This window comes from Macrotis lagotis, chromosome X (assembly GCF_037893015.1).
Source record: "Macrotis lagotis isolate mMagLag1 chromosome X, bilby.v1.9.chrom.fasta, whole genome shotgun sequence".
Taxonomy (NCBI): Eukaryota; Metazoa; Chordata; class Mammalia; order Peramelemorphia; family Peramelidae; genus Macrotis; species Macrotis lagotis.
This window is the reverse complement of record NC_133666.1, coordinates 656,212,918-656,233,443: the sequence shown is the minus strand read 5'-3', so window position 1 is coordinate 656,233,443 and position 20,526 is coordinate 656,212,918. Positions and strand designations below refer to the sequence as shown.

General features: G+C 48.9%; 1 protein-coding gene across 15 annotated transcripts in view; it reads left to right on the top strand.

The window, feature by feature from the left end:
* Positions 1 to 19,405, top strand: part of FBRSL1 (fibrosin like 1) — a 289,992-nt gene extending 270,587 nt beyond the window's left edge. For 6 of the 15 annotated variants that reach the window (XM_074205181.1, XM_074205178.1, XM_074205180.1 and 3 more), the window contains 10 exons: positions 787 to 882; positions 4,048 to 4,119; positions 4,582 to 4,611; positions 4,920 to 4,991; positions 7,622 to 7,754; positions 8,793 to 8,894; positions 12,233 to 12,310; positions 12,886 to 12,969; positions 13,852 to 14,059; positions 17,680 to 19,405. In XM_074205181.1, the coding sequence (XP_074061282.1) occupies positions 787 to 882; positions 4,048 to 4,119; positions 4,582 to 4,611; positions 4,920 to 4,991; positions 7,622 to 7,754; positions 8,793 to 8,894; positions 12,233 to 12,310; positions 12,886 to 12,969; positions 13,852 to 14,059; positions 17,680 to 18,853 (2,049 nt within the window). In that variant the 3' untranslated portion in view covers positions 18,854 to 19,405. The remainder of the gene's footprint in view (positions 1 to 786; positions 883 to 4,047; positions 4,120 to 4,581; positions 4,612 to 4,919; positions 4,992 to 7,621; positions 7,755 to 8,792; positions 8,895 to 12,232; positions 12,311 to 12,885; positions 12,970 to 13,851; positions 14,060 to 17,679) is intronic. The other 9 variants (XM_074205185.1, XM_074205184.1, XM_074205188.1 and 6 more) reach the window with 4 other exon arrangements.
* The last annotated feature ends 1,121 nt before the right edge of the window (positions 19,406 to 20,526 follow it).

The following is a 20,526-nucleotide window of genomic DNA, read 5'->3' as shown; positions in this document are numbered from 1 at the left end:
CTGCTGCTGCACTTAGGACTGGTTTCTCTCACTCCTGCCCTTTGTGCTGGTCAATAGCTTGTGGCTGATGTCTTCGTGCCTCTACTGCAGCCAACTGAGCAGGATAATCAGGTGTTGGATGGTGGTCTTGGTAAAGTTGTCACCGCATGTGCGTGTGTGTGTGTGTGTGTGTGTGTGTGCGCGCGCCTGCATCTGTCTGATCTCAGGAAGCTACCATGCTGGTCCAAGGTGGGTCTGAGCCCACTTCAGTGCCTGGGGCTGCTCTGTAGAGCGACTCTAGCCTGTGATGCTTGGACCTTATAGGGGATGCACCTTCACAGGAGTAGCTCCTGGCCTTCCTCCCACCATCCTTTTTTTCTTCAGCCACTGTAGTAAAGGGAAAGGAATAAGCATTTTTAAACTTAGCACCTACTATTTGCCAGAATTCTGTTAAGCACTTTCAAACTATCTTCATTTGATCCTTACAACCCTGCAAAGTGGGGAAACTGAGGCAAACAGAAGGAAAGTGACTTGCCCAAGGTCCCACAGCTAGGAAAGTGTCTGAGGTTGGATTTGAACCAGATCTCCCTGACTCCAGTGCTGTGTGCACAGTGGCAGCCCCAGTTGCCTCTTAAGGGTCCTTGGAGGGGTGGGCCTGACAGCTGAGTTTGCTTTTTTTCCCCCTGGAGGTACAGCCTGGGGGTTTCTGGCCTGGCCACCAGGCCTGTTCCCCCTCTTCTGTCCTCCTGGCATTCTTGTCTTAACTATGACCTAAACCAAACTTCTCTTCTCTTCTTGTCTTTACAGTTCTTTCCATCCTACCCTCCTGCCATGCCCGGAATGGCCCCCTTGCTTGCCCACTCAGGCCCCTTTGGGTCCCTACAGGGAGCCTTCCAGCCCAAGGTACCAGCTGCCCTGGGGGTGGGACTGAGGGAGGGCAGGGGCATGTCCTGGGGACTTGTGGCCATGCCCATGCCTATGCCTATGGGGGCTGCATGCAATCTACTTGACCTGGACACCCCCTCTGAGCCGACTTTCTAGTCGAGCTCCTTCCTGCCCTCCAGATGGCAAGGTGTCTGATGTACTTAGAGCTACACGGCTATGACCCAAAAAAGCATGGGCTGGTCTAGAGCTGGGCATCCCAGTGTGTAACTTGGCTGTAAGTGATTATGAACCATCATCAGAAAGAGTGTTCAGGAAATGAACCCTTACCATCTCCAGCCCACTTGTCACCCTTGGGGAGGAAGGAAGAAATTTGTAGCCAATGTTGTAATGTAGCCAGGCAAGGCCCACCATCCCCATGGGGCTCCTTCTCTTGCCTGTTGTAACCTCAGCATCAGCATGGCCACAGAGCTCCCCAGCTGGGGCTTGATACCATAGCTAACAGACTTTTTCAGAGGTCCTTTAGATCTGAAAGGTGCCAAAGGCTGGATTGGATGGCCTCAGCATAGGCAGAAACATCCAAGAAACTTCCCTTGTTGTCTCGAGTCTAGAGTGCAGTCTTTTTTTGGGGGGGGGGGTGTTGTTTGTTTTTTAACCACAACAGACCCAGTAGAAAGTGGAGGGAGTCTCTGCCCCCCTTCTAGAAATCAAGCTCTGAACCCCCACCCCAAGACAACACCTCTCTCCCTCTCTGGCATCATTTGAAAGGCTTAGGCTAAGATCATCCTGCTGGACAATCTATGTAGCTTGATGAAACCCAAATCTGTAACTAGGAATCTTCACCCATCTGCCCCAAAGCCAGCTCTGCTTGTCATGAAGGTCCAACAAGTACCAAGACCTCAAGCATGTAGGAGAGGATTACACTGGCATTTTTGGCTTTCCTTGAAATTAATCCAACCAACCAGAAGGCCCCAGAATAGTTTCAGAACCTTCACCCATCCTTTGTTTTCCCTGAAACATTTCAGGATCTTCCCTCTGCCTTTCCTAGATGAATGAGCATAGGGTGTGATGGACTTGGAAGCAATGTGAACAGTTAATCTCTAAGAATTTAATTGAGTCATACCCCACCTTGAGAGAGAAAGGATAGCATGACATTTATAATGCCAGCTGACTCTAGGAGGCAGAACCCTGTTCCTAACCTGGGGAGCCACATTTCAAATCTTCCAAAAGGAGAGAGCATCCTATATTTACCAGAGGAAGAAGGTGCCAACCAAACTCATTGAGATTGTCACATATCATTTTTTCCCCTTCGAGATCAGAAAAGGCAGAAGATTTCATGTCTGTTTATACATTGGGGAAACAGACTGTCGGGGGATCACAGTATAGTATGTGAAGTATCAGAAGAACCCAGCCCACTTTGCTTCTGGTTTCTTTTATGGATAGTTTTCTGCATTGAGAAGGTTGGAAGCAAAAAACCATTCAGTGTTGATCAAAGAAGATTGTGGCTTTCTCTTGTTTGCCTTATCGAGATCTCGTCTAGGAGAACAGCCAGGCCCGTGGGGCCTTGCTCAGGTCAGAGGCCTAGCCAAGCATTTCTGTGTTGTTCCACAGACTTTAGAAACCCTCCTGAGTTACACCAAGTCTTAAGCTTAGCACTCAGGATGATTTATGGAGCCTGCCCACCATTGGGAAGAACTCCCCTTGGTTACTGTCTCAAGGAGGCAGAAGGAGAAGCAGACCCAGAAGCCATCTCACCAAAGTCAGACAGGAGACCAAATTCACATCTAAGCCAGCTTGGGAACTGAATTGGTGTACCAGGGCAGAGGCTGTGTCCCCTTCTGAATCTGACCTTTTCGACCCGTGTCCATAAAGGTCCCGAAACTGGGGATTCAGAATCCGGTCATGAAGCCTTGTCAGATATTAGAGCCCTGAGTAGTACTGCAAACGGCTGCAGACTCTCTCCTTCCAGAAGACATCCACTACTCGGAAATCACAGAAGCCCAAGAGCTGGAAGGGTGACGTCTTTAAGGGGTCATCTAGACCTGCCCGCCCTTTGAGACCAATGGTCATTGAGTTTTTGCTGAAGACAGCCAAATATGGGAGTTTCAAGACATCCCAGCACTAGTATTCCTTCCTGATGGCCCTTTGGAGATGCCCAGGCTCTCTTCCCACCAGGGACAGGTGCTCCCATACTTATAGTCCCTGGCACACTCTGAATGCCTAATCCTTTTGGGAAGATGGCAGGGTAAAGCTGGTACTGGCTGAAGTCTCCATCCTCTCTCCCTTTGCTAGAGGCCCAGGATCACTGTGCCCCCTCCCCTTGGTCTAGCATGGACTTGTAATGATGTATCATTTTGAAACTTTTGCAAGAAAGGTACATGTGTATGTGTGATTGTGTGTGTGTGTGTACGAGTATCTGTGTGTGTGTCTGTGTACACACACCTATGAAGAGTGCACTTGCATACGGTTGCCTAGAATCATAGCTGGAGAGCTCAGGGATGGCCCAGGTCTGCAACCTCATTTTACAGATAAGAATGATGATCAGGGTCACATGGGTTGAAAGTGGCCAAGCTGAGGTTCACACCCAGATCTGCTGGCATCATGGGCCACCAAAGAGCTGTAGAGAGAACTTAGCAGTTCTAAGGCGTCCTCTGCCTTGAACATTTGCTTGCAAGGGTGACTTGTGTTTGGCAGGACTAGTGAAGAGGATGCTGGGAACCTCATTTCTTCCCCCTCTACCAACATCCCTGATTGGCATTTAAAATCATCTCTGATTCAATCACTCAACAATTATTATTAAAGAGCTACCATTGATGTGCCAGTCACTGAAGGATAGAAAGACAAAACTGAACAGTCAGTGCCTGCCCTCCAGGAGCTTCCCTTCTATGAGAAGAGAAAGTATTATACATAGGAGTACATCCTCGTTCTATTCAAAGTCAATAATACTAAGTAGTTATTTCTTTTCCCCAATCTGGAAGGATTTCTGGAAAAGGTGGTACTTGAGCTGAATCACATACCAACCCAAGCCTGGAGATACAGGAAATTCCCTATTGGATTGCAGGTCTCCATGTCTGCTTTAAAAATGTCTTGCAAGATGGGAGCTGGCCCAAATGCATAGTGTAGCTAGGATCTCCCTTTAACCAGCTTGCTCCTGACTTTTTCCTCTGCTTTCTCTCTCCATCTCAGACATCAAACCCCATCGATGTAGCGAGTCGGCCAAGCACTGTCCATCACGCCCTCCTACAGAAAACCCCAGGGGTAGGTACCTGAGTCTCTTTTTGATCTACTCTTTCACAACAGCTAATAGGGAACTATATTAAACCCATGTACAATTTATACCATATTGTTTGTGGCCAAAAGGAGGGTGGTAGAAAAATTATGGAACTCATAACCTCGCAGTTGGGTAAATGTTGGGGTAACTGAAAAATAAAATACAATAAAGTGTATAAAACCCTTTTCCCCAAGGTCTAGAATGTATTCTCCCACCTCCTGCCCACTTTTGTATTGAGTCCATCTCCTGTTACATGAAATGCCATAGAGGGTAGTGAAAGGAACCTGGGATCTCCTGGGTCAGGCTACAGCCTGTCGCCTCCAAGACAGATCCCAGAGTACCAAGACCCCAGACATTCTGGTCCTCTGCCACCTTCTCTGTTCCTGCATCCCTCCATCCAAAGGGGGCTGTAGAAATAATAATCCTTTTACATTCTCTCTTGGTCACAGGTAACTGACCCCTACAGGACACAAGTCAGGGTAAGTGAGAGAAAGGGTATCTGTGTGTTTGTCTTGTGTGTGTAAAGTCATCCAGCAGATCCTTAGGGAGTAGAGTGTTAGAAAACCCAGGGGAACAAACATTGGCCTGCATGGGCCTGGATCCCTTTAACAGCTGGACCTGGGCCTCTAGTAGTACTATCTCTGGCCACAGCTGCCACCCCCAGATTTCCATTGAGTCATTTCCCCAGAAATCCAAGCCAAATCTCAGGGAAGAAGGGGGAGAGGGTGAGACCAGGAATTCTACCTAGCCTGCGCTTCCAACCAATGGTTTTTGTCTCTCATTGCAGAAACCAGGAAAATGGTGCGCTGTGCATGTCCAAATCGCCTGGCAAATCTACCATCACCAGCAGAAGATCAAGGTGAGCTTCCCTGTGCCCCCTCCAAAAGAGTCCTCCTAGCCAAGCCCAGGCCTATCAGAGGGTTCTGACCTGCAAGGTAGGGGTCACCAAAATTCCCTCAGGGCCTGATTACTCTTATGTGTAATGCTTTCTCTTCTGCTAGAAGGGAAGCTCCTGGAGGGCAGAGACCATTCAATTTTATCTTTTTTATCCTTCAGTGGATGAATGTGGCTGTATGAGAGAGGAAGGGGAAAGGGAGGGAAGAGGGAAGGAGCCAGCCACAAGCTTTTATGAGCACCTCCAATGTGTCAATCTTCTTAAAAGAGAACCCAGAAGAAGCAGTTGGGAAGAACCAGACTGGGCCAATACAAAGTTTAAGTCACTGTTCTCACCCTGGGAAGAACTGTCCCAAGTCAGCCAAATCAGGTCCATAAATGAGTGTTTATATGTGTATGAGAACCCAGCTGTTTCAGGGAAGATGTCAGAAGAAGGCAGTTTGTGACAGGAAAGGCATTCTGAGGTGAAGAAGTAGGGCGTTGCTGGGGGTCCTTGACCAGAGGTGGGAAGTCATAAGACTTAGTCAGAAAGAGATTGGGATTTGGACTAGGGGGCCCTGCTCCATGAGTGTCTCTGTGACCCCTGGAGCCTCAGTTTCTTCCTTTGTTCAAGGGAGGGGAGAAGGTCTATTCATACTCTGTAGAGATGGAGATGGAGGAAAGTCCTATGGGTTTCTTGATTGCAAAAGCATTTATTGATGACATTGAAGAAAGCAACTTCATTAGAGTAATGAGAAGAGATTCTAGGTGCTCAAAGTCTGAGGTCACAGAATGGAGAGGGAGTGAAGGCAAGAAATGTCACCAAAGAAAGAGGGATAGAGGGGTCAAGGCACAGGTCTCTAAAAACTAAGCCTTGTGCCAATATGCTCTTTTTTAGGTTTTTGCAAGGCAAATGGGGTTAAATGGCTTTCCCAAGGCCACACAGCTAGGTAATTATTAGTGTCTGAGGCCAGATTTGAACCCAGGTACTCCTGACTCCAGGGCTGGTGCTTTATCCACTGCGCCACCTAGCCGCCCCAATGCCAGTATGATCTTATTGGATCCTCATAATTCTAATGAGGGCTCTTAGGATCCCCATTTTACATATAGGGTATTGAAGGAGACAGGTGAAGTGATTTTCCCAGAGTTTCACTTTCAGGAAGTCTCTGATGTTGGATTTGAACCCAGGAATTCCTGGCTCCAGATCCAATGCGTTATCCACTGAGCCACCTAGGCACCTATGGGGGCAGGGTTCAGGGGAATCGGTTCAGCAAAAGCAACAACACACTGACCTTTTCTTATGACCTGTGCAGTCAGTATACCACAGTTGTAATCCCCGCCCCCCATCTCTTCAAAAAAGGAGCTTTTTAGGACTGGCCATATCAAAGCATGTTTATAGGAAGAAGGAAAAGAGCCAGTGGAGAGGGCGAAATGGGTGGTGTTAGAGATCTGTTTTCAAAACAAGATTGGTTAACAAAGCATCATCCTGGGGAAGACAGGTTGAGGAGAGGGAGACATTCCATCCACAGGGAAGGGGGGGGTGATCATCTTAGAAACACAGATTAAAACATTTTTCTCATCACCTCAAAAGCACCATCAGACACCTCTTTTACATTCTTCATCAGGAGCAGCTTTTCCCAGAAAGAGAGGCTTAAAGGGAAAGGAGAGCAGCAAGAAGAACTAGACTGAGTTCAGACAGCTGATGTCATAACTTGAGCTCTCTATGTAGAGTGGAAAGGGCCTTGCATTTTAAGTCAAACGACCTGGGTGGAGATCTCAGCACAACTATTGGCCTCCTATAAGACCTCAGGAAAGTCAGAGACATCCTTCCAAAACAAGGGTGACCTCCCCTGGTCCTCGGTGGATTAAGCTGTAAAAGGACTTTGACCTACAAGTCTGTGATTTTAGGTTTTTCCTAGTGTACTATTGGTCTTTCACTTTCAACCCATGGAAGTATGTGAAACAGGATCTGTGAGCCTCTTATTTCCTCCTTTGTACATGGAAGGTTTTTGTGACTCTAGATTAGGGACTCTTGGGTGGGGAGAGGAGGCCAGAACCAGAGGAAGATCATAGAGACCAGTGTAGACAGAAGGGAACAGACAGATATGACAAGGAAGGAAGGAATGACTAACTGTCCTTTTGGAGAGGCTTGGGAAGTGACATGGGGAGGGGGAGAAGCAACACTTAGGTCTCTTATCCCAATGAGAGAAGGGATTAGGGCTGGGAATAAGGAAGACAAGGCACCAAATAGAAAAGTTAGGGTGTGTCTGTCAGCCCACTGTTCCATGGTGGAAAGCTCTTCTGTGTCTACCACATCTGGAAGGCTCTAAAATCCCACTGTTGTCATTTCTGAACTCCCCACCGAATGCTCACTCCTTTTCTTTTCAGCTGTGTACTCATTTACATGTTGTCTTTCCCAGCAGACTATGAGCTCCTTGAGGGCAGGATCTGTTTGGCTTTTCCCTGTGTCCCCAGACAAATTTCTAGCATATAATAGGTCCTTAATAAAAATGTTTGTTGAACAACCAACTGACTGACCAATTGGCCTAGGGGAGCAGAGCAAGGACTTTGCCCAAAGAACATCCCATCTAACAGATATCCCATGTGTCTTTGTAGCAGATGCACCTGGATCCCCACAAGCTGGAAATTGGTGGCAAACTGGACCTCTTTAGCCGTCCACCTGCCCCAGGGGTCTTTCCTGGGTTCCATTATCCCCAGGACCTAGCCAGACCACTTTTCTCAACCACAGGTAAGAGATACTAGTGGGGACTTGTCTGTCAGTTATTTCTATTGCCTGTGTTATAGCCCTCAAAAGCTTTTGCTTAGAGGGCTCAGTTTAGCGGGTGGAGGTCCCACTGTCCAAGGAGGGCAATGTTTAGTTTTTGTTCTCATTCAGCCCCCTCCCTGTTAAAAATTCGTGGTGGAAACATCAGGAAAATGTGTCTTCTGTGGTTCTTTGGGATACCTGATAGGCCTCACAGAAAGGTTGAAATTGCATCCTAGTGATAGAAAGGACCCAGGGGTCAGGCCAGAGAACTGCCTGGCTGAGCTCAGAGTCTTGTTCTTTGGCCATCTTCATGACCATGAGCCTCCTGGTTGGGGGGCTTGTGTATTTAGTCTGATTGGATGCTCTTGGCTTCAGCAAGCACTCCTGGGGGTGGAGGGGGTGGACTTGATCCCTTGCCCAAGGATTTCTCCAGCTTGGGATTTGTGTCCAGAGTGGTGAGACAGGAGGGAACAGGCCGTGCATCCTTGGGCCAGCAGCCAGAGCCCAGCTGGAGGCAGAAGGAGCCAAGAGGTCAAATGGCCTGGTGCCAGCTGTGGAGCCGGCCAAGGAAGCTGCTGAGATCACTTCATTTCACTCAGTGGGGGTCAGGGCTCAAATCCTGAAGCAGCCAAGCCTTCTAGCTGGGCAGTCTGACTGAAGGCAGTGGGGGCTGGGCAGACTCAGAGGGCAGGTGGGCAGCAAACAAACTAACCAGCCCTCTGCCAAGTCAGCTCCTAGTCAGAGCCTGCAAAGGACTGGGAGGCTGAGGGGGAGAAACAAGAGGCCAGAACAGATCTCCCCAAGAAGCCAGCGGGAAACTGTTCAGGCAAGCTGCCCCAGGTCGCTCTGAAAGGAGGACCAGGTGATGGGTATGATGTTTGAGGCTGTGAGACCAGCACGCCAACCAATTGAACAAGCTTAGGGTCCTGTCCCAGGGGTCCTAGGGTACCAATGGGGACAAATGACAAGGAGGAGGCAAATTGAGATTCAGTGCTAAGGAATAGTTTATTTTACCATTAGAACTGTCCCGGAGTGGAATGGGCTGCTGCCCGTGGGCCATCAGGACTCCCTCACTGGGCTCTTCTCAGGGATGTGAGAGACGGAAGCTGTGTTCAGATACAGGTGAGACGAGATGCCTTCTGGAGGTCCCTGCTCTCCAGATCTAAAAATTAGGTGATTCGAGAGCCAGGGTTTGAGTGTTTGAGCCACATGGCTCAGTGGATAGCACACTTAAGTCTGGAGTCAGGCAGATGTGAGTTCAGATTGACCTCAGTCACTTATTAACTGTGGGATCTTGGGCAAGTCATTTATCCTGTTTGTCTCAGTTTCCTCTACTGTAAAATGAGAGTTATAATAGAACCTCTCCCCCAGGCAGTTATGAGGATCAAATGAGATATTTGAGCCTAGCCCTTAATAAGACTATATAAACACTAGTTATCATTATTATTAACATGACTATGGGCAAGTTGTAGGAGCAGGGGATTCTGAGTTATAAAGGACTTGAGGGATATTTCTAATCTGGTCCCTCATTTTACAGATGGGAGATAGAGATTACCAAGAGGTCAAGTGATGTGACACTTCCTCTGAGCCTCAGTTTCCTTGTTCATAAAATGGGAATAACCCTGACCTTGTTTATGCCACAAAGGAAACTCTTTCATAAGTCTTGAAGTGCCATGGAAACGTGAGCTGTTTTTATCTCAGTCCGGGCAAAAGCTGATAATGTGTAGACACTGAAAGCTGCCCCTCACCCCACCCTCCAACCCTCTGAGCTCATTTGACCAGAATTTCTCTCCTCCTTAGTCCTCAGAAGAACAGTCTCCCTGTTGCTCCCCTCCCCTCCTGTCACTGAAGGGAGGTCTCTGTAAAGGCTTTTTTTCTTAGCACAAAACAATAGAATCCAAAAGCTAGAAGCGACCTTTGAGAACCTCTCATTAGTAATGGCAGGGAAACAGGCAGGGGGTAAATTTGCCAAACATGTGAGAAAGTGAAAAGAATCCTGGAGAGCCTCCCAAGCCATTCTTCCCACTCTTCCTTGGCATGCCCAGAGTTCTTTCTCAACTCCCTGAATCTACCCTTCATCAATTATGGGCTGCAGGAATTGCAGGGGACTTGAAAGGTCAACACATCAACCCCCTTTCCTGTTACAGATGAGGAGCCCGAGTCCCACGGAATAACCCAGCACCTCACAAACAAAGCATGATTCAAACACAGGTCTTTTGACTGTTCTTTTAATTATCCAAATAGCTGTTGGAACTTTCTGGTACTCAGTCCCTCTCTTTCTTTCTCTCTCCCTCCCACCCTTCACTCTCCTGTCCTCCCTTCCCCCTCAACTTGCCTTAGGTTTAATTCTGGGGGAATCAGAATTCTGTTCTGGATCTGATTCCCATCATCAAGGTGATACTGCTCATGTTGAAAGCCATGTGGCTACACCAGCTTAGACGTTGAACTATGTTAAAAGGAAAGACAGGTCAGCCCTATATGACACACATCTTAGATTTTAGGAGCACATTCTACAGAGGATTTGAGAAAAACAAAGCTCCAGATCTCTGGGAGGATGGGATGTTTTTTGGTGCACAATAAGAGGCTTCAGAGTTTCTTTCCAACTCTAGGTCTAGAGTCCTATGGGGGGTCCCTGATCCCATTGCTTAAAGGTGGACAGGGAAAAGATGACCAGTAACAGAGCAGTGTCTAGGCAGAACAGCTCAACTCTTATTACTTTGCTCCTGACTTCTCAGCCAAGGAGTAGACTTTTGGACTGAAAAAGATGGAAATCCCCTAAAATGACTGTTGAGATAAGTAGAGAAATATCAAGAACCCATTTAGCTAACTACCCTTGGGTTGAAGTTACCAGGCCCATATAAAGTGCTCTTGCTCACAATATTGGGAGAAGAGTGGACTTGATGGTCATCTTTGAAAGACCATGGAGAATGAGGGTACTTGAGGACTAGAGAAAGGCAGCTGTCCTGGTTTTCAAAAAAAGGGAAGAAAATGGAATCTCCCAACCTTGGATCAGTGAGCTTCATCCCAATTCTATGTGTTATTAAAAGGATGACTAGAGAGCATCCAGAAAAAAAGAAGTCATTGTGACTTCAACAACAGGCTGTGCTGGGATCATATGATTCTCACAACAACCCTGGGAGCCAAGTGCTGTATTTTAAACCCCATTTTACTGATGGGGAGACTGAGGCAAATGGGGGTTGGAGGGGTTAAGTGACACACCCAGGGTCACACAGCTAGTAAGTGTCTGTGATGAGATTTGAACTCACATCCTCCTGATTCTGGTCACAGTGCCCCATCCACTGCACCCCCTAGCTACCCTTAGATGGAGATCTCCATGGGAGTGTCCCAGGGGTTCTGTGCTCAACCTTGTACTGTTTCACAGTTGTTAATCTGTGACTTGGCTAGAAGAACATATAGCCAGTTTATTAATTTTGCAGGTGACACAAACAAGGGAGGGATAAGCAACTGGGTGAGAGGGAAACAAAAATATTGAACTGAATCTAAAAGTTGAAATTTACTTGTGGTGATTGTTATTCAGTCATTTCGGTTTCTGTGTCCCCATTTGGGTTTTCCTGACAGAGATACTAGAGTGGTTGCCCCTTTCCTTCTCTGCCTCATTTTACAGAAGAGAAAAACTAGGGCAAACATGGTAAAGTGACTTGCTCAGGGTCACCCAGCTAGTGTCAGAGGCCAAGCTTGAACTGATATCTTCCTAACTCTGGGCCTGGCACTCTAACCACTGTGCCATTTAGCTGCCCCAAAATTTAATAAGGACAAATGTAAAATCTTTCTTTTTTCAAAATTTAGTAGGAATAAGTGCAAAGTCTTTCACTTGGATTATCATGTCTAGATGGTGGTTCTTCTGAAAAAGCAACGGGGATGTTAGTTGACTGCAGGTGCAATATGAGTCAATAGTGTGATGTGGCCACTGGGAAAGCCAAAAAAAGAGAGAGAGAGAGAGGAATGGTGGGATTTTTAATTTAGTTTAAACAAAATTGTATAGCTATTTCATTTTTATGTTGCCTCCATTCCCCAATGTGGTCCCTCATCCACTTGTCTAGGAGTGAGAAAGGAATTCATGTAGACTCCATTATGGGGCAGACACTGCTGTGCTAAGACTTTACAGATGATTTCATTTGCTCCTCAGTTGATATAGGAGCCCAAAGAACTTTGTAGACAAAAGAATAGTGACTTACAGCTTGTCTCACCTCATTCATCTGTCTGAATCCCATTTGGAAAGATTGGAAGTATAGGATAGAGGTCAGGGACTGAACTTTTAACCCTATCATCCCCTGACCTCACTGGGCCTCAGTTTTCTCTTTTGTAAAATGAAGAGACTGGTAGAAGACCTGGGAGGGTCCTGCCCACTTCAAATTGCTGCCTCTGGGTTTCTGGGGTATCTCTTTTTTTGGCAATAGCCTCTGTCTGATTGGAGCCTCTCCTCCCTTTTCCTTCCCCAGGCACTGCCCATGCAGCCACCACCCCATTTGGCCCCTCCCCCCATCACAGCAGCTTCCTGCCCACTAGCCACCTGACAGGTGAGTGGATGTGTGTAAGCCCAGCGAACAGGCGGTGGACAGGTAGGCTTATCGGAGGACCCCAGGAGGAGAGCTTTAAAGGAAGGTCCAAATGAGCTGAGGTGGATTTCAGAAAGAAGCAGGTATTCCTGCTAGAGGAAGAGCAGAATAAGCCTGGTCGATAACAAGTGTTTGTTAAGGATCTACCTAATGAGGGCTTACAAAACCAAACATGAAATAGTCCCTGCCCTCAAGGAGCTTCCATCTAATTGTGGTAGCTACCTTGTTGGGCAAGCATCTGCTGGGTGTGTGGCAATGTCCTAGGTGCTGAAGACAACATAGAATAAAACGGTGGCTCTGTTGGCCCCCACACGATGACCAGTGATGTTCCAAGGATGCCCCCCAGTGACCAGAGAACAGGGATGTCTCTAGCAGCTCCTTTCCTTAGAACCCCAGTGTTCCTGTCCTGACTGGAACAAATGCATACCTTGGGGGTGGTAAGGGAGTGACCGAGTAGTCCAAAGCCAGGCCAGGCCTTCTGCTCTGAGCTAGACTGTGCATGCAGATCCTGAATCTCCAAGCCTTTGCCTCTGCAGACCCCTTCAGCAGATCCAACACCTTCAGTGGCCTCGGTAACCTGGGAAGCAACGCCTTCGGAGGCCTGGGCAGCCATGCACTGGGTGAGTCTGGGTGTGGGAGAGGGAACCAGGCCCCAATTTAGTTCATGTCAGTGAGCATTAAGCCCAATAACATACCATGCTCAGGAAAGAATAACAATCATGATAAAAGGCAATGGAGTTGATATTTTTCTTCGATGCTTAAAGATAAAAGATAAAAAACAGAAAAAGGAAAAAGCCCATCCCTGTCCTCAAGGAACATCATTGCATTCTACTGCAGAGACCTAGGACAGAGCTAAGAGTGATTTGGAGAAAGCCACAAAGGGGCCAATGGTTGTCAGCCAAATCCCTGACCATTTGAGCTCCTCCCAAAGTGAGACAAGCTGCCTTAGGAAGTAGTGAGATTTCCCCTCCTTGGAGATTTTCAGAGAGAGTCTGGATGACCATATCTCAAAGATTCTAGATCGGATGGAAGAGACCTAAGTACCCAGCTAGTCTTGCCCCCATTTTGCTGATGAGATGATGAATGCCCCATAGAAACAAGGGTAGGATTTGACCCCCAGCTGTGTTATTTCCACCACACAGACCATTGTCTCTCAGGGCTCTATCTGCCCACATCTATAATTTTGTGACTCAGATCTTAGTACCAGTATTTACTAACTATGTGATCTGGGCAGCCTGAAAATCCTAGGATTTGGAGTTAGAAAGAATCAAAGGGGTTATTCTAATCCATCACAGTCATAGATTAGAAAACTAAGGCAAAGATGAAGCTTGTCTATTCTATTATCTTTGCGGGGAAGAGGAAAGCCAGGCCTTTGCCTGGGTTCTAGGCACCTCTTTCCCCATGGCCATCTTGGCTTGTACTATGTCTCCCATTCAAGGTCTCCAAACCAATCCCTCTCTCCAAGGCTCCATGACTAACTCTGTGCTGTTTCTCCCATCTAGCTCATAATAGCATCTTTGCTCACAAGGAAACCCCAACCCTGCAGAGCTTTAACAACTCCCACGAACCTTGGAACCGGCTGCACCGCACGCCACCCTCCTTCCCAACACCTCCACAGTGGCCCAAGCCTGGGGACCCAGAGCGAAGCTCATCCCTAAGCAACCATGACCGAGACCGTGACCCTGAGAAGGGCAAAGAGGAACGAGATCGGTGAGTGTCTGGTCTGAACTAGACTTCACTCTGCCCTCCCCTCACCCACTCTCATCCCCAGTGACTCAGTTTTGCCCCTGTGGGACCTGAACAAAGCATGTCATAGTCTTTGGGGATACAGTGACAAAAATAAAGACATCCCTACCCTCAAAAAGTTTAGTTGGGCAGAAAAATGTAATAATTTATGTCTCCAGGGCAACCTAGCCCTCTCAGTAGCCTAGACTGACCACTCAGCCCCTCATTGTCTCAGCAGTCCTTTGCCTCCATTATAATCATAATTGTTATTTGTAGAATATTTTAAGACCAGCAAAGCATTGGTACAGCTATTTGAACCTCACAAAGAGCTGGAAGGTATGAGAACTTGGCTCGTTATTGTCCCCATTTTATGGGGTTAATATCAGAAAAGTGAGGCTCAGAGACACTGTGGCTAGTACATAGCCACAATGAAAGATCCAATTCAAACACTGCCTAGCATGGAGAGGCAGCTGTGCCTACTCGAAGCATGCCAGGATGAATAACATATGTCCTTTCAGAGACTAGTGTCACATTCTTTTGGGCACCAGAGACCTCTCTCCATACACTGATGCCCTTTGGACAATGGAAATATAATTTCTCTAGGGCAGCCCATACAGCTGCCAATGCTATCATTTCATATTCTGTTGGGAGAGGGAGAAAGGGAGTTGCAGGAGAGTCAAATATCCAGAGAGAGAAATAAAGCAGAGTGTTCTGTGACCCACTCCCCTGCCTGTCCCCAATCCTAGGCAAGCCTATGAGCACTTAGATATTATTGGAAGCTATTTGGTGCCCAGCTCTAGGCATTTTGGAGCTGAGGAAAGAAAAAGTCAGAAGATTTAGCTTAAAAGCTAGAAGGGTCCTTAGAGCTCATTGACACTTGAGAAAGCTAAGAGCCAGAGATAAAACAACTTGGGCACAGTCATGCTGAGGTGGTGTTGCGATGTACACTCCTCCTCACTAGAGTCCTGTGCTCTGTCCACTCAGAGCATCCAAAAGACAGGGCAGGAACTTGGAGACCTCACTCTATAGAATTTGTTTGAAGGGCTGTCCTGTGATAGAAGGATTCAACCTGGCCCCAGAAGGCAAGCTAAGAAAAATATGCAGAAGCTTCAGAAGGGTCTGGTTCAGTTCAACAAAAGGAAAAAGTTGTCACTGTGAGAGCTGTCCAAAGAAGAGCCTGCGCCCCTTTGAAAAGGGTACAAGTTCCTGGAGGACCTTTGATGGGGATGTTGATGGAGGGCAGGCACAATTCTTGTTCAGTAGCACTAGGGTCCCCCACCATGTGGAAATTCTTTAAGAGCAGAGAAAGACTAGATTCTGATTGGACTGATCAGGGAGGTCTTTCCAGAAGAGACAAGACTTGAGCTGTTCCTTCAGGACACCGTGGTGGGGGGGGGGGGGGGCCTCAAAGCATTTCAAGAGGGGAAAATATGAGTAAGAGAATGCTGAAACTGGTCTGTACAGATAAAAGGTGAAGCAGTTAACCTTTCCAAGCAGGGAGGGGGAGCTTTGGAGGATTCTATAGGTGTGTAGCTTGAATAGAGTAGGGAGAAAGCTGGCTTTGTGGGCCTTGAAAGTCAAGATGGAAAGTTTATAGATAGTCAATCAGCAAGCATTTATTAAGTGCCAGTTGTATGCTAAGAGGCCTACATGAAACAGTCCCTGCCCTTAAGAGGTTTACATTCTATCAGAGAACACATGTATACCAATGAAATGTGTAAATTGAAGGGAGTTACTAAGGAAAAGGAGGCTGGGGCAAGTTGGTAATGTGTTCTGATGCCATATGACAAGAGCTATGGAGCCAATGAATGTTGGAAACCAGAGAGGAGTGATGGAGGGCTCCAGACTCTGCTTTAGAGATTAGTTCAGCAGCTGTTTTGAAGGGTGGATTGGAGACCACAAAAGAAATCACTACAAAGAGGCCTGGGCAGAACTGATAATGGCCTGGAATCAGGTGGAAGAAGTGAGAATAGAAAGGAGAAGAGGGGAGGAAGATGTGTAGTTGGAGATAGGATCAGCAAGACTTGGAAGCTAATTAGATTCCAAGGGGGAAGAGAAGGGTCAGAAATGACTCTCAGTTCCTGGACCTTGGTGCCTGGAATCCCACCCCTGCCAGCAATAGAAAGAAGAAACCTGAGAGAGGGCGGGTTCTGGAGGAAAACTAATTAGGTCTATGTTGAGATGATGGGCTGTCCAGGTGAAAGTGCCAAAAGGGAGGGGAGTAGGCATGTGAGCAGAGATCAGAGGTAGGTTGCAGAATCAGGAGTTCTTTGTGTAGAGGTCCTAGTCTAACCCCTGGGATTGAATTAGTCCCTGAGAAAGAAGTTGGGGAGAGTCAGAATAGATGGTCCCTTAGCTTCCTTCTGAGAAGCAGAGGGCCAGAGTGGCAAGAGCTTTGGAATCTGGAAGGCTAGAGTTCATGGCCATGGGCCAAGTCACACGATCTCAAGGGAGGGCTTTTCTATTAACGGAATTGCCAAGACCCATGTGTCTTGGGAGAGGGGAATGGTGGACAGGTAGGTTCTTCCATCTTCTAAGAGTATATTAGAAAGTAGAATAGCAAGGAAAGAACCTTGGGAATCAGTGACAGCTAGCAAAAAGAAAAGGGTCAATTAAAGAGAGACAGAAAAAAAACTAGCACAGCATCTTTATTGTCAAATGAAGAGAACATTAGCTGGTCAGAAACCACCTTCTCTGCCAAGTACAGAAGAGAAGCAGAATTGTTTAAAAACCAGAAATGCCCTGGTGCTGCAGGGAGGTGAAGAAAAAAAAGTGTGGATTTGTTTGTTGGCTCCCTAGAAAGAAAAGGGTGACCTGGTAGGTGGAGTGAGGCCACATGGGGAGGCAAGAAGCTCCAGGGGAGAATCCTGGCTCAGACACTGGCTGAGTAGGGGGCACTTACCCTGGAGACTCTGGGCAAGTTGATGATCCCCTCTGCTGCCACCCCTGGCCAGTAGAACGATTAGACTAGATGAGAGAAGTTCATATGTTGACACTGTGAGCCAAGACAGGTTCAGTGGATGGTGATGATTGAGGAGTAAGTACTCTAGAAGACCCCCAACAGGAGAGAGTATGGACTGACATCTGGGCAGTGTAGTGTCTCCCCGCTGCCCTCTCTGCCTTCTCTTCCTCATCCAATATGATAGAGGAAAAGGTCAAAAGGGAGTAAGCATCTAAGATGCTGGCTGTGTTTAACCTTGGGCGGATGGCTCTCATGGGGTCTCACAACAATCTGAGAGATAGGCGGGTTTAGTGACTGGCTTTGAGTTCAGGTCTTCTCGGCTCCTGTGCTTCCGCTTCAGTTGGGCCGAGTGGGAATGGTTGGCCTGAAGGGCCGGGCTCGGGAAGGGAATGAGGGTTTGGGGGAGTTCTCAGAGCTTACTGGTGCTTTGGGGGCACCCGAGTAGAGGCTGGGGAGTCAAGTAGGAAGGAGGTGCCCCCGGTCAGCGGCCTCATCTAGGGATGCCCAGTGTGCAGGCGCCCCCTGCCCACCCAGTGACCCCCAAGGCTCCACAGGTTGGGCGGGGGGCAGCACCCTCAAGCCGTCCCCGGGGAGGGCGGGGAGCCGGGAGCCCCAGCCCCTGGCAAGGCCTTTGTCTCCGCAGGGACCTCATGGACAAGGGCCGCCACTCGAGCCGCTCCTCCCCGGCCTCGGCCCCCGTGACCCACCCGATCAGCAACCTCATCCGCAGCAGCAGCCAGAGCTCGGAGCCCCCGCGGCCCCCTGGCCCAGCCGAGCCCCCCGACCGGCCCGAGCACAAGGTCAAGGAGAGCCGCTCCCCTGCCAAGGAGGCCCCGGGCCCAGAGAAGCGGCCCCCAGAGGATGGGGCAAAGCCGGCTGTGCAGTCCGTGTCCCCCTACGGCAAGGCCGGCCCGGCTGAGGGCCTCAAGCCGGCCCCGGCCAAGGAGGCAGAGCGGCCCCCCGAGCCGGGCGACCCGGCCAAGGCCAAGGGCGACGTCAAGGTGAAGGAGGAACGCAAGGAGGAGGGCGAGGTGCTGCTGGTGGGCACCGAGCCGCCCCGCGAGCCCCCCGGGCCGCACGCGCTGCCCCTGGCCCACGCGCTGGCGGGCGCCGTGCCCTTGGCCGTGGGTGGCGTGGGCGTGCTGGAGCGGGCACGCGTGATGACGCCGCTGATGGGCGTGAGCCCGCTGCCCGCCCGCGAGCGCCTGCCACCGCCGCCCACCTTCTCGTGGGAGCCGCTGCGCGACCCGCTGCGTGATGCCTACCGCGGCCTGGAGCTGCCCCGCGGTGTGGACCTGCCCCGCGGCCTGGAGCTGCCCCGCGGCGTGGACCTGCCCCGTGGCCTGGAGCTGCCCCGCCGCCTGGACCTGCAGCTGCGGCCCGACGCGCTGCACCGCCTGCCGCCCGCCGCCTTGTACGAGCCCGAGCGGCCGGGCTACCGCGACCGCGAGCCACACGACTACAGCCCCGAGAGCCTGCTGGAGGCGCGGCGCGAGCAGCAGGAGCGCGAGCGGGAGCGGCTGCGCGAGGAGCTGGAGCGGGCACGGGCACACCACCTGCACGCGCCCGGCCTGGAGCCGCTGCCGCACGTGCCACCCTTCGTGCCACACCTGGCCGGCGTGGCCTACCCCAGACTCAGCCCCTCGGCCAGCGGCCTGCACAACGGGCTGCTGGGCCCAGCCGGCCTGAGCGCGCCGCCGCCGCTGGTGCCCGCGGGCACACGTGCCGCCTCCCCGCGCAGGACTACGCCCCTGCCCGCCGCCGAGGCCCGGGACTACTCGCCCTCGCGCAACCCCAAGGAGGTAGAGGCGCGGTAGTGGCCCGGCCAGGGCCGCGGGCCACGCGGGACTTCCTTCCGAAATGCACTGCTGTAACTTTTTTATGTAAATTTGTAGAAGCACAGTTCCATAAATCCGGGGGGTTATACAAACTTTGCGACACAAAGGGTGTGTAGCCGGGGAGTGAGTAGATAGCAGATCCTGGTGATTGGGGTTCGGGCACAGAGGGGGCTAGGCCAGGCCGCCACGCGACATCCTTTGTACATTGTTTTTCCCAAATGTGAGAAGCGTTTTTAATGCATTTGTATTTTTTTTTAATTTTGTGCTCTTGACTCGCTTTACAAAAAACGGAACTCGCTTTTCTTTGTTGTTCTTAGTTCAATTTGCCGTTCAGAAGTCCTCAGCTTGTTACTGAGATTATTCCCAGGGTTTCTTAAAGTCTTATTTATGGAGAAAACTGTTATTTCATACAGCGCACTGTGAGGCTCCCAGACAAGACCACCTGGTCCTTCCCTCCCCTTGGTACTTTGGAACCGAAGTTACAGATATATATTAAAATAATTATTAATAATAATAATGTACAAAACCGTTTGTTTTTTGCCTTATTATATTATGCAGCAATCTAAGAGGGATTTTTTTTTGACTTTTTGTTTAAAACAGAAACCAAGGAAACAATTGTAAATATCCTATTAATATAAATGTAAAACATGGAACTCTTAACATGAGTAGACTTTCTCAAAGAAAAATGGTTTCTAGAACCACTCTGGTTATTTGTTAAATAACAAGGCTACAAAACTCCTCCTCCATGGCTCAGAAACAGTCTCTAAAGGTAAAGGTGGCATCTCTGACTTCGCCTCTGCCAGAGCTCCAGGGTGGGTCTCATTGGGTGATTGCTAGGGAAGAGCAGGGGGGCAGTTTCCAAAACGCAGGCACCTTACCGTACCCCAAAGCAACTTGTGGCATTGAAAAGGGGACAGAAAAGTCCCAGGAAGAGAAAGATTTTTGCTTCTCCTACACATAGAGATGGGCTGGTATGGGTCAGGAAGGGATATGATAGAATGGGGGGGGCAGGGAGCAGAGATACTCCTCTAAGGATAGGGGTGTCCTTGCTTGAGCAGAGAGGAAGGCAGGAGGGACTAGCAGAAACTATTCTCTATGGACCTTTATGCTAATTGTGCAGTGTTCTTACTGGAGACAGTAATCAAGACAAGTAGAATTTTAGGAGTGCTCAACAACAAAAAAGTCTACTGGTTTGTTTGGGTTTTTTAAAAAATTAAAGGCAGAAGAAATTCTGATATATTCTCTCTAGTACATTGAAGACCATCAGCTGTTTGTTTCCGTGTGGTCCTTTTGGCCTTGGCCTCTATGGCATGACTTGATTTTGGTTTCCAGTTTTACTTTCGTGCATATATATATAAATATACACACACACATATATATATATGTCACCATGTTTTCCTTGCTGTACACCCTCCTTATGTGTTTATTTTCCAATGCCCATGTTTTATATAGACATATCTCTCTCCTGGGTGCTTCACCCTCGTTAATCCTGCCATTCACTGCTGTTTTCTTTCCTCAACGCTGTATTCTCCATCCCCATCTTCCCCACCACGACCCCCTGTAATTTTAAACTTTCCGTTTCCTTGTAGATCAATGAAGATAAATACAACATTGATTTTGGATGAAAAGATGGTTGAGTGTTTCTGTGTCTT